This window comes from Adiantum capillus-veneris, chromosome 22 (genome assembly GCF_014529385.1).
Source record: "Adiantum capillus-veneris isolate H3 chromosome 22, ASM1452938v2, whole genome shotgun sequence".
NCBI classification, from domain to species: Eukaryota; Viridiplantae; Streptophyta; class Polypodiopsida; order Polypodiales; family Pteridaceae; genus Adiantum; species Adiantum capillus-veneris.
Window position 1 is genome coordinate 36007944 of NC_140952.1, and position 13659 is coordinate 36021602.

General features: G+C 38.4%; 1 protein-coding gene across 5 annotated transcripts in view; it reads right to left on the reverse strand.

Moving 5' to 3' along the window:
* Positions 1-6212: 6212 nt before the first annotated feature.
* Positions 6213-13659, reverse strand: part of LOC147429159 (AP-1 complex subunit gamma-2-like) — a 244286-nt gene continuing 236839 nt past the window's right edge. For 2 of the 5 annotated variants that reach the window (XM_086495289.1, XM_086495291.1), the window contains 4 exons: positions 11880-11978; positions 11429-11595; positions 11259-11363; positions 7080-7568 (listed from right to left, as the gene is read on the reverse strand). In XM_086495289.1, coding sequence (XP_086351415.1) covers positions 7473-7568; positions 11259-11363; positions 11429-11595; positions 11880-11978 — 467 coding nt within the window. In that variant the 3' untranslated portion in view covers positions 7080-7472. Of the gene's footprint in view, positions 6414-7079; positions 8883-11258; positions 11364-11428; positions 11596-11879; positions 11979-13659 lie in introns of those variants that run through there. The other 3 variants (XR_015185812.1, XR_015185811.1, XM_086495290.1) reach the window with 3 other exon arrangements.

Sequence of the window (13659 nt, forward strand, 5' to 3'; positions counted from 1 at the left end):
AAACCACTGTTCATTAGACTGCTTTATAATCATACCAGGTCTTGACACGAGGCGATTGGTTGTCGCTATAATCCGTAAAATAAGGTGCTCATTGTTGATTGGATTTTGAGTACTGATGTACTGCTGGTTTTTGGAAAATGTTGGAATAGCTAAAAACATCATGGGTTTTTTTGAGTAGGACTGGTTGTATATCAAGAATATGAAATACTTGGGTAAATAATCAAATCTTGTTATACTCAACACTGGCCAAATGGAAAGGTATAATATCGAACATATTACTCAGGTTTGGGGTTTTTTCACTAAATGTTCTTAGAAAATTAGAAGATTAACGTCAAAAGATGACTGGTTCTGAAATGATGCCATACCTTGAAATGATTTAATGTAGTTGAAAAGCATTACTAACCCTAAAAAGATGTAATATATTTTTAAGCTTGCTCTCTTTAAACTGATTACATCAACTTCTCATAAGATTTCTAGCCTTGTTTGTGGCTCACCACTTGCATAGCTTGCTGACGTTTGATTGCGAGTGACTGCATGTCTGGTTATGGTTAGGGACCTACGATATACAATAATCTAAGCTTCACTCTGTTAAGATTGCCTACTATTTGCTCACATTGTATTACATTTCAGTATGTAGGAGGATGAGCACCTACCCGCATGATGCGGCTACAGATAGAATAAACTGGATATCTCCTGCTAGTGTTAGGTTTCCTAATGGGGTTGATGGTGTAATAGATATTCTCGAGTATATAAGGGGGCATCAACCATACTCTTACTGGTCCCTGGCTTTGTAGCATTATTCTAGCCTTTCTCTTGTGTTCTTGCCGGATTTTGGGTTAAATGCTTTTTGAATGCGTAGACATGCCAGGCTGGTTCTGATGCAGAGTTTTTTCACCATGGTTAACACTTTCTATAAAATTATGTTTCCATAACTAGAAGAATGAAACTACCACTTTTTTTCTAAAAAAAGAGGAAGGAATAAATTTGTAATACATGTTAGAGTGGCATAAAATGGAAGTTGTAACGAGCTGTGTAAATTATATGACGGACATGACATGAGTTAAAAGACGGCAGGATGTGATGATGGCAATTAACTTGTGTGAATCACCTGGCAAAGCTTAAAAGAAAAATTGTGAGTACTAGACCTACTAGGTTTAACTTCCCTATTATTTTTGCTCGTTTCCTGAGACCTGAATAATTATGTTAGTTTCTTTTACATTTGAGCTTGATCATTTTTTCCTTCTTACATCACCTAATCGTAATTTTTCTGGTTTCCTTTGGGCTCACCACTTGCATGGCTTACTGACTTATGATAGCTGGCTACAGCTTGCCTGGTTTATGTTTGGACCCTCGGCTTTACAATAATCTATGTTTTAATCTTTTAAGCTTGCCTAATTTTTGCTCTCATTTTTCATTTTAGTGGGTAGGAGGATGATCACGTACCCGCATGATGCGGACACATTAAGTATAAATTGGATATTTCCAGCGGATGTTATATATCCAATTTAGGTTGATGATTTGATTGGTATTCTCTAGTGTATGAGAGTTCCTCGACCAGGCTCTTGCTGGTCCCTACTTTTTGGCCTTACTTTAATTTTTTTGAGATGGTTTTGGGTTATTGCTTTACTTAGTACTTTGACTTGCCAGGCTGGCTGTGATTTTTAAATCTGCATTGTGACACACTTTCAATACATAATTTCTTCCATACTTTGAAAAATGAGACTGTTGTTTTGTTTTTTAAAAAAAAGGGGGGAAGGAATTCGTAATATATGTTAACATGGGATAAAATGGAAGTTTTAATGTGATATGTAAATAAGTGACAGACATGACATAAGCTATGAGACAGCGGGATTTGAGATGGGAGTTAATTATGTATAATCACAAATCATAAAGGGAAATTTGAAAATGCGGGACATGTTGGTGTGACTCCTTTGGTCTTATTTAGCTGGCCTCCAGTGTCTTGAACATGATAGTGTCGATGTTTTCCGTAAGGACATCACCAGAAAATATTTTTTTTTGCTACAGTAAACTATAGGCTTGGTTAAAGGAATTGAAATCTGGGTATGAAATGGTTCATGTGTAACTATGCGTTACTCTTAACACTTCTTGAGATTTGTTGAATTTGATTAGTTTTTACTGATGCCTAATATAAGACGTTGGGTCTCGAGCCAACATGTGCTTGATTATATGGGAAAGTTTTCCCAATAAGAGTGTAAGAAGGATTTAGAAAGGGTTGGTTGAATGAATGTTTAATTAACTCTAGAAAGATTTGAAAAATCTGGAATTATTTTGATAAATGGAGCATGTACTATGGAATCTCACCGTCTAAGAAAGATTTGCGAATTGCCAAAGAATTTTGTATAATAAGAAATTCGAAACTTTTCTTTCTCTTATTTTTCACAAAGTACAACATAAGAACAGTTGGTTTTTTCATTGGGACATGGATAACAACTGGGATGCCTATGCATCACTTGTACACATTAACAATTGCTAACTGAGCGTTTTCTTGTTTACTATGGGTGCAGGTGAGGGCTACCTTCTTTGATAAAAACAAACTGTTCGACGTGGTTGATGACTGGTGGATTAACTTTTATCTTAAAGAACTATCACCCCTAAATTGGGATTCTTTTTTCCTTATCAGTCTTTGTTCTCTTCATTACCTTGTATAAAAATTTATTTTTAACAACAAATGAATTACTGTACAATTCCATTGTATTTACCTAGAATTTCTGGTCTGTGAAAGGTTCTGTTCTTTTGCGTATATATAATTTAGAACTACTACTACTTCACACACACACACACACACACACACACACACACACACACACACACACACACACAACCATGATCAACAACACATGCAAAGCCAAAGGTTCCTCATAGATAGGCTCATAGTCTACTTTGAGATTCCGGTCTCTTAGATTCTATCAGTCATGTGTAAGTTTTGACTTGAGTGAGACTTTGTAGAGGGTATTCTTGTTGGTCATTTCCTTGGTTTTGGGGGACCAATTCGTATGGAACCTACATGAACATGTAGGGTTGTGCATGAGAAAAATTAATAGCTAGAGGAGAAGAATAAATAGGAGGCTCCATAGGAGTTCTTTGTCGTAACACTTAAGAAGGATTATAGCAAATACCGAAAGCACAAGATAAAGAGGAGGCTCCATAGGAGTTCTTTGCCAGAATTACTTTAAAAGGATTAGAACAAATGCGCAAAGCACAAGACAAAGAGAGGAAAAGAAAAGAAGATACAAGTGATTGAGGCAATTAGAGGTGCCTTAGTGCACTATGATATACATATGTATATAGATGTAGGGATTCTACGATTAGAATTACACCTTCCCCAAATCGTCCTTCTTTGGCAACAAATTTACCTTTCCTATCTTGATCAAGTCCTAATGACACCCACCCTATTTCTACACACTTAGATAGCTTTGATAGAGATGTGTTTAGCAATGCTGTATCACCTTGTCCATCACATGATTTTAAGCCTTTTTTCACGTCTATTTTCTCCCTTGCAACCATTTTTTACAACCAATTATAGTGCAATGTTTATTTTCTTGTTTTCAATTTAGAGGAGTCACTATGTTTATGTTGTGCTATCGCGTGCGTTGAATGACTATTTCTAAAACTCCTTATTTGTGAGCTTTTGACATAAAATACACATTTTTTTTTGATTCAATCTTTACTTTTTTTTCAATTCCATTTTACGATATCCTTTTGTAAGTGAAAATGTGAGAAAACAAATTTTAATAACCCCTTTTGCTCCACTCACATGATAGTCACGTAATTATTAAGTGACTCCCCTCCCACGGAGGGTTCTTATAACTAACTAAGAAAAGGCATACTTGTTTGATGATTCTATACACTTAATTGTTGATTAAACAATGAATGATGCTTATGTTTTTCTTTTTTCTTGAAACTGTATCATTCTAGTTTGGGAAATAATGTTTATGAAATTTCTTTTATGCATGATTGCTTTACCTGGCAAGCTATTAGAGATTTTTCCCCCATACCAAACTTAGGCTCTTACTTTTTAGGTTTAGTATTTTAGACATGTTTCTTTGCTAGACATATCTCCACCATTGTTAGAAATTTTGGATCAATTTATTTTTCTTTTCTTAGTGCTTTTAGTGCTTCTCAAGATTGTTAAGTCCACATTTGCTTGCTTTTTGGTTCCCATTTTCATTAATTATGAATGGATGTGTTTTCTCTTGAAATAACCGCTAAGTAAATGATATGATATTGGATGAATAAGGCATTTTCTAAGCTAACAAAAAGAAGTACCATTTTATACTCTTATGCACACTAAGTAGTCGTAAATTATTTCTTTTAATCAGGCATGTAACAAGACGTACCCTCAAAACATGGTATCATTCATGATATCTTGACTCATCATGCCTTGCAAACCAAGCTTTAAAATTCCTCATGTCATGGACCTTTGCTAGTTAATAGAAATTTTATCATTCTAGGGAAATAATATGAAATTTCTTTTATGCATGATTGCTTTACTTGGCATTAGAGATTTTCCCCAAAACCAAACTTAAGCTCTTACTTTTTAGGTTTTGTATTTTAGCCATGTTTCTTTGCTAGTCATATCTCCACCTTGTTAGGAATTTTGGATCGATTTCTTTATCTTTTCTTAGTGCTTTTAATGCTTCTTAAGATGGTTTAGTCCACATTTGCTTGCTTTTTGGTTCCCATTTTTTTTCGACACACCAGAGGGCCCACAGGGGGAGGTACTTATCCATATATTAGCCAAGTTACATGGTCGGGCAAGGGCCACGTACCATCGGGCAAGAGCCATGCTTAGGCATCCATGGCCACCTAATTGATGCACCATGTGCTGGGAACGACGGAGAGAACTCGTGCTTTCTTTTGGTTCCCATTTTCAATAATTATGAATGGATGTGTTTTCTCTTGAAATAATTGCTAAGTAAATGTTATGATATTAGAGGAATAAGGCATTTCTTAGTCAATAAAAAGAAGTACCATTTTATACTCTTATGCATTCTAAATAGTGGGCTAAATAGTCGTAATTATTTCTTTTCATTAAAAGTTATTAACTTGTGGGCATGTAAAACATGGAATCATTCATGATATCTTGACTCATCATGCCTTGCAAACCAAGCTTTAAAACTCCTCATGTTGCTAGTTAATCGAAAATTATCATTCTAGTTTGGGAAATAATGTTTATGAAATTTCTTTTATGCATGAATGCTTTACTTAGCAATCTATTAGAGATTTTTTCCTCATACCAAACTTAAGCTCTTACTTTCTAGGTTTAGTATTTTAGCCATGATTTTTTGCTAGACTCTTAGTGCTTTTAATGCTTCTCAAGATTGTTTAGTCCACATTTGCTTGCTTTTTGGTTCCCATTTTCATTACTTATGAATGGATGTGTTTTCTCTTGAAATAACTGCTAAGTAAATGATATGATATTGGAGGAATAAGGCATTTTCTTAGTTAATAATAAGAAATACCATTTTATACACTTATGCACACTAAGTAGTCGTAAATTATTCCATTAATCAAGCATGTAACAAGAAGTACCCTCAAAACATGGTATCATTCATGATATCTTGACTCATCATACCTTGCAAACCAGGCTTTAAAATTCCCCATGTCATGGGCCTTTGCTAGTTTACTATTAAAGTGCTAAATAAGGTGCAAAAATGCAACACATAAGTGGAAGTTTGCTCCATATTTACTTGCTTCAAGCGCATAGATCATATCTAGTTTAGTATGTGGAGACTTTTTCATGCATTTACAATACCATATCCCCACGTCAAAAAGACCCAACCTCCTTATGAATTAGGCATATCACAAAGCAATGACATACTCTTAATAGAGTGATGCTCTTGCATTTAGTTTAGATTGTGGGATTTTCCCATGGCTATACAACAACATATCCCCAGGTTGCAAAAAGCCCCAATTTCTCCCAAACTTCTAGGGGTTGGGACATATCACACTATAGTGACATACTAATTGTGAGAGTCTTGATAGGGTGATGCTCTTGCATTTAGAATATGGGCATCATCTTACTCACAATTGCTAATCTTTCGTAGGTGCTTTTTTAGATCTACTATATCAAAACAAAAGTATTCTCATTACTTCATTGTCGTTATTTTGACAATGTTACTTTCATTGCCCATCTCAAAAACTAGTTTTTACATTGCACGATTTAAACTGTACTATTTTCTTTGCATACTTCAGACAATAGTGTTTTCATTGCAATATCTGTTACTAAAAGAATCATCATAATGATGATCTATAATATGTTTGGCTCTTTTGGTAGCAAAGTCTCTTGACCTTGGACCAATTGGAATGGAGTGAAGTGGGTATCTTCATTGTTGGCTGTCCTATATTCCCATAGACCTTAGGAAGCTATCCCATAACCTTGGCTTACTTTCCTGCATAGCCTGACAATAATCCCATTAGCTTTCTTTAGGAAACCAATAAATTGTGAAGAGTAAGGAGTGCTATAAATGTGTACAACCATGAGCTCCTCACATACTTCCTCCAATAGATTCTAAACCTTGGACTGTTATAAGACTATTCCTAGGGGTTCACTAACCTATAGTTAATGAGAGTGTTGTCTAAATAGACAAAAAATCTTTATATTCTTTTCATTCTTACCACATGCTGTGCTTTTGCCCATCTTGGCATGGAGTCAATGGCAACAAGGATATACACCCTCACCATTTTTCGTTTAAGTGCAATGGACACATAACATTCATACCCCACAAGAACATTTGTTGACATGCCATACAAGAGTTTCTTGTTCGCATTGACTTGGAAATTAAGGCTTCATCTCAAAGAGGCACATTAGAGCAATTAGTTTTAGGTTATGTATAAGACCTACAACTTTTGAGAAGCACACAGGTCTCTCTTGTATAACTTTGAATAATTACATTTGCTAAAGCACTTCAAACACTCTTGCAAATCAATGGTGGCATTTCTTGGAAAAGTAACACGCACAACTATGTTGTAGTCTGATGTAGGGATGGCAATTTCTTTTGCTTGGCAATTAGAGTGATTCATATATAAGAGGTGGAAATTTTTTGGACACTCCAGCAAAACACAGATCTACAATCTCTATTCTGTTTCAACTTTGATCAATTACATGTAATATTGCAAACAGTTGCAATTCAATGGTGGGTTTTGTTTTGGAAAAAGTAATAATAGAGTCTGATGCTTAATAGGAGATGCTACACAAGAGTTTCCCTTTCATGACAGTTGCAGTTCCAAATATAGATATATCTTGGTCCTTTAATCTTGTTAGGAGGCTGCATAGTTTGAATATAGGAGTTATACCCTCCATAGATACGCTTCATAGGTTTCATGATCAAGCTAAAAGACAAGTAATTGACACAATCATTGGTTTGAGCAGTCCCACCTTCAAGAGAGATATTGATGCTCTCCAATGAGTCTTAGAGATCCTCAAAGCTTTTGCATGTTGTGTGATCTTCTCAAAGACCAGGTGGAAAATTCTCAATTTGAGACTGCTCCATAAATTCTTGCCCATTCACCTTATATGTGATCCTTACTCTCATCATCAGAGGTTTCTGAGAAATTGCGACAAAAATTTGTAAGATAACAAAAATTTCTTTGCAAGAACGTTGTTCACGATAGGGCCATGTTGGCAGGGCAGAGATGAACAGGAGAACTAATGCAATTGTGACAATGTGGGCTAAAAGGTGCTCAGAATATCGATGAGTACCTAATAGGGCATGATCATATGCTACAAATACCTAGATGGCACAGGAAGAGCCCAGATTTACTCTCATGACAGCCAAAAACAAGGGAGCATAACCATCAGCTCATCTGAGATGTTTCCACTGACTTTATCATTGCCTAACAATGCACCTAGATCCATGTAGCAATGGATACTAGCTCACACATGTCCACATGCAGGCCCACACAAATGCACTTTAGCTGACAATCCTCAATCTCATTAATCCTCTTACAACCATAAAAATATGGACAGAAAAAGCAAACAAATCAAAGGCAAACTGGTAAATCGTAGATGTATGTCACCACATATACCAGCTAGTCCAGAGAGCCAGATTTCTTCTCGAAAGAACAAAGGAATTAAAACCTGACATGCAATGTGGTCCAGCTCCAAGGCCCAAAAAAGCTTTCTGCATAAATGATGCAAACCAAATATGAAACTTGCACTTGAGAGAGCTGTGTATGTATTTTGAAGAGCTTTGTACTTCTGATCGTCAAGAAAGACATGTGTCACCAGAAAGATGCTCTTTACTAAGCAAATGACATACTGGAAGAGCTCCAACTAACGCCCACCAGTAGGTTATAGTTCTAAAGGTCTCGAAGTTGTTCTTTCTACAATTCGAGATCGTTGTCAACACCCCTTGTCAAATCAGCTGTGGTTTCATCTGTGTGAATGGCAATAGGCATTTATACGCTGTACCTGCTGTGATGCCATGCATGCTAGCACAAGATTGTGACTCTGCACTTCGCTAGATGGTTGGTCTTAGCATGTTTTGCTGATTGATTCTTCAAATCTTAACATGATGAAGGGCATGCCTTTTGGCAAGTCTAAGGAAAGGGCAAGACATTTCCCTGAATATTAACCACATCATTAATGATGCATGTTCCCACTTATGATAAAAAACAAGCCTTGTGAGGTTCGTTATGTTCCAATGAATTAGACCAGCAGGCTGCACACCGATGAATATTTCAAGACTGAAAGAATTTTCCCACTGGCACATACCACCAATCCATTTAAGACACTGATTTCAATCATGCAAAAGAGAAGAAAAAAAAACCCAAAGCTTTTGGCCTCAGTTTTCTCCATCACAATGTCCCACAAAGAAACATGCCATTTTCCATAGACCGAGGTAGTAATTGCGTAACACCTGGTTGCCAACCCATAAGTTCAAATTTCTTCTTTTTTGTCAAAGAAGATCAAAATCATAGTGGACATGCATGCATGGACATGACAAGGAATATAAAAAAAAGTCCATCGTGCATTTCAGGAATAATCTCAAACCGTGTCAGAAGATGCATACCCTTAGGATGATGTTTGGTTTTCCAAATAAGTTCAATGCATTGGACAAGAAGTTATCTTAATATTGCAATAGAGGGAAGAATTGTATATAAGCCATTTTCATGGACTGAACAATCCCAAGCCAGCATGCAGAGCCTATTTCCAACAGGCACACTTAATGTAAAGCTTATTCAGAACCCAAAAGATAGCACCTCCCTTTGACATATGCCAGACAAGTGGATAACCCAAAAGTTCGATGATTTGATATGTAAGGATTAGCTTTCCTTTGCTAGACTAGAGCGCTTTCCACCTACCAACAGCAATATCGATTAGCTGGCTACTGATAGGCTGCCAAATGGCCCCAGTTGTATCAGATTCAGTGCGTGGTTGCACAATAGAAACACCACTAAAAGCGCTTGACTTGAGGGCGAATCTTATCCGAAGGGAAACTACGCCTCTCCTGTGTTGTCTCAAATCTACCCATTGTACTGACATTGCAAAAGGATGACTACAAGACCATGGCCAGAGACTAACGACCTGCTAACAACACACCCAGCTCTAGACCAAGATTCATAGTACAAGTACAATGGGGCTGCAGAGGCTAAGGTGCAATGGAGAGTTGCAATGAGGTACTGACTCTAGACTCAAACTAGTACTGCACTACGAGAGCAAGGCAATTGACTCATAAGTCACCTCAAGATACTACTGACTCAATGACTGATGATCCCCATGGTACTTCCCACTGAAGATATATCCACCCAAAATATCTAGATGTGTGGTCTGCTGGCTGCAACCGTCAGCTACCAGAAACTGAGGGTAAGGATAGGTGCTGGCCCATATGTACCTGGTCCATCCACTGGTACAATGGTTCACAGGGCTATGCCTTGGTACCCTGGCCCCCATGTGGCCTACAGTTGGAGCACCTTTCTACTATCTAGTTGGCTCACACATTGGCCCTGGGATCACTCTCCCCATGTTCTTCCTACGTTAAAGTTTTAAGATGCTAAATTCATTGTATCTTTGCCTAGATCCTTGGCAACACCAATAGTTTCTCTAATATACCCTACGATAATCACCGGTGATCATTTGCATACGGGCAACAAAGGAGCACCAAGAAAATTCAAGATTGTAACTTGTAAGAGCAAAGACTGTACAACTGAAGATGCTACACATAAATCTTTTTTTGAAAGTAGCAACCGCTTCTGAGGCAACGACAGATTATAAGTGGAAACATCAAATTGCATAGACAACCATAGAGAAGCATGGTTAGACAAACGGAGCGAAGGATTCCATACTCCACAATTTTAAGCATCGTATTGGTATGCATTTAACAGAAACCATGGATCCAATCGAGAAAAATAGGAGTGCTGTGCATTATGATTAAATGTAGGATCTAGAAGATCAGGCATAAGTTTCAGCCAAAGATCAGATGGATGTGAAACCTCGTGTCAATAGTTCCATACTATGCATTCTTCTGTTAGTATATGCAAGCAATGTGCACATTTTATTAGTAAAAGAGGACATATTTAAATCACCAGCTACAAAAGCATTCGTTATCGAAGGGTGATTTTGACAAAAGTGCCAAAGAAGCATAGCTACCAAGTGCATGCAGCCGTGCCCGGATCCATACAGAAAAAATATCAAGAGTATGCAGATGTGCGTGTATGGAACCATTTTTCATATTTTGCCCTACATTTGGAACGCCGGTACTCCACATGGGTCTTGCACTGACATTCTCTAATTATGCTTTGTACACTTCCTTATACCCACTGCTTGCTATCTAGCCTCTACAGTCTAGACTCTAGTAATAGTTTCTACTTACAACTCAGCATAGTCAAGCGGCAATTCTAAGCATTGATGTTACATGAGTGATCATTGCATCATCATTGGCACATGCCACATTGAGTCATGTAGAGTAAACCATTATTTTGCTTGCTTTCTCTCATGCTATTGTGGACTTATTAGTTATGGTAAGTGCCTGTATCAGGCTTTTGAGTCTTCTTATAAAAATCTACTTAGGAAACATGTTTATATTTGAAACATTTGTGATATTTAAAGTTTTTATGTCTTATGTAGAAAGTTGTTGAATTCAGGGTGCCGTATGAAGTTCCTTGGGGGTGTGAATGCGTTTGCCAAATAGAAAAACATGGGCGCGCGTGCCCACACACTCAAGAAAAAAACATATGCCACAACTATGTCCAAATCAGAAAAGAGCAAAAGGTAAAAGATTATGATACTTCCACACCTGCCCATGTAGAGTATTTGTGACTGTCAAGCACTGTGTTATGGTGCCATTTGCATTTGGAAGAAGAACGTTGCCACTGGCAGGATCCAACTTTAGCAGCAGAAACTGCCAGAAAATATGAAGTTCAGTTGTCTGTGCATCTTTTCTGAAAACGACAAGAAAATGCATACCTTGGGTACAGCAGCTTGTAGAGTAAGGTCCGTGCACAAGTCGGATGAAGTGTTCAAATATGTTGCCTGAATTACTGTGGTTTGCGGGTTATGGGCTGGCTTCGTTAAATCGAATAACACCTTCAAGCGACTGGTTTGAAGTACGATAATTGTAGGAAACAAAGGGCCTGAGGAAAGGTACCATGGAACAACATTAAGAGCAGTTTCGTTTCTTAACATCATAGTTAAGGATGACAGGCCTCGCGCCCCCCTAGTCAGTGACTGCATTGTATATAATGTGTATTGTAAACTACTACAAACAGAAAATAATATTTGACTGCCCTGAATAGACCCTCAGCTGGACCAAACTACAGATTGATGTTTGCTAGGATCATTTACTACATCCAAATGCATGTCCAGAGTGGGTGTTTTATTTTTTCAAATTACAGCAAGAATAGAGTTGAAGACAGACCTTGTGCTGAGTAGAACTCTGCGTATTGCTCGTTTCCAAGAGTTGCCAACTGATGGTATTCAGCATCTTTAGTAGCGTACGTCTCAGAGTTTGAAGCACCTGAAAAAATATTCATGGCTACAGATGTTAGAGCAACAATAAGCCTATATTTTGCATTGAGCTTACTGTTTACATCACAAACTGAGAGATTATTGATGTGTTGTCAAAGTGATTTTTGATCTGACTCAAGTTCTGCTAATAGCTTTAAAGCTTTAAATACATTGCTATAATCATGTACTTGCGCTTTAAGGTTTAACATGAAACGTGGAGTTTAAGCTGGTGAACTTCACAGCTGAAGACTCTGCATCTCAATCCATCTCAAACTTGTAATTTTATCAGTGCAAGATTTTCTTATACAGGCAACAACACAAGTTAAGATACATGTAGCAAACTCCACAACGAAGCCCTTCACACCTTCACCAGGTAGTTGTTCAAAAAGAAAAACCTGAAGTACCAAAATTCCTTTCTGGTGTAGTGTTCAAAGCAATTGAAGAATTTTGTTTAAGCAAGAGAGATTAAAATTAGAAATCAGAGAGCATGAACTCTTTGGAGAACTAATAAGCATACTTTATTTAGATTGAGCTCAAGCTGATGCAAATTTATGCACATGAAAGTCTTTATGTGCTCCTCTCAAGAGAGGACTACATGGATTAATTGGTTAAAGGTTTCTTATAGTTGGGCACACGGACACGGACACACACTGCTAGGGGTCGTGACTCGATAGTCGCAACACGTGGCAATTCCCTCTAATAAGACCCTAATGGATTCAGATATTGAAGTAAATGTGTTGACCTGAGGGGGGGGTTTCCCATGCGAATTGACGGCGCCAAGAGAGTCTCGAAGTGGGTAGTGGAGGCGCTGTGTGTGTGTGTGTGTGGGGGGGGGGGGGGTGGGGGGGGTGGGGGGGTAAGCCCGTAGCTCTGCACGTTACACAAGTATCAGAGCCCTGCCGTTTAGTGCGACGGAAGAAGCGGGCCTTTTTAGCCCAGATGGAACGTGATTTGTATCAGCTCTTTTTGAGCCGAGATTTAGGTGAGGCCTGGCGTCTCTTCCATGAGCACTCACCTCCTCCAGTGATTACCTCTCCCGAGATTTGGGGTCAATATGCAGCATCATTATATACAGTACCTGGGCAACCACCATTACCAGGCCCCCCTCTAGAGCCATGTCCAGCCACTAGTAACTTCTTTACCACTGAGATGGTGAAGAACGCCATTGACAGGATGAGGACTAGGAGAGCATATGATCATGATGGTTTGGTGGCAGAGCACTTGATACATGCTAGAGATTTACTGTCAGAGGTTCTTGTGCGGCTGTTTAACCGTGTCATGTGTGAGGGACCACCCGAGTCCTGGAGATTATCTACTATTGTACCTCTTTTCAAGGCAGGGGACCCCACGGTACCAGGGAACTACCGTACTATTATGATAGGGCACACATTGGCACGGTTGTATGCATCCATTCTTGAACAGCAACTGAGTAAATGGGTAGAAAGTGAGGGCATACGAGCAGCAGGGCAGGCTGGATTCAGGAGGGGTTTCTCCACTTTGGACCATATTCTTACACTCAGAGCCATTATTGAGGAGGGTCGGGCACATGGGAGACGGATGTATTGTTGCTTTGTGGACTTCCCCAAGGCATTTGACACAGTGCCGAGGGCCAGATTGATGCACAGGCTACTGAAGTTGCGAGTACCCACAGAGATCATATGGGGGATCATGGCTTTATACGGCTCAGTGAC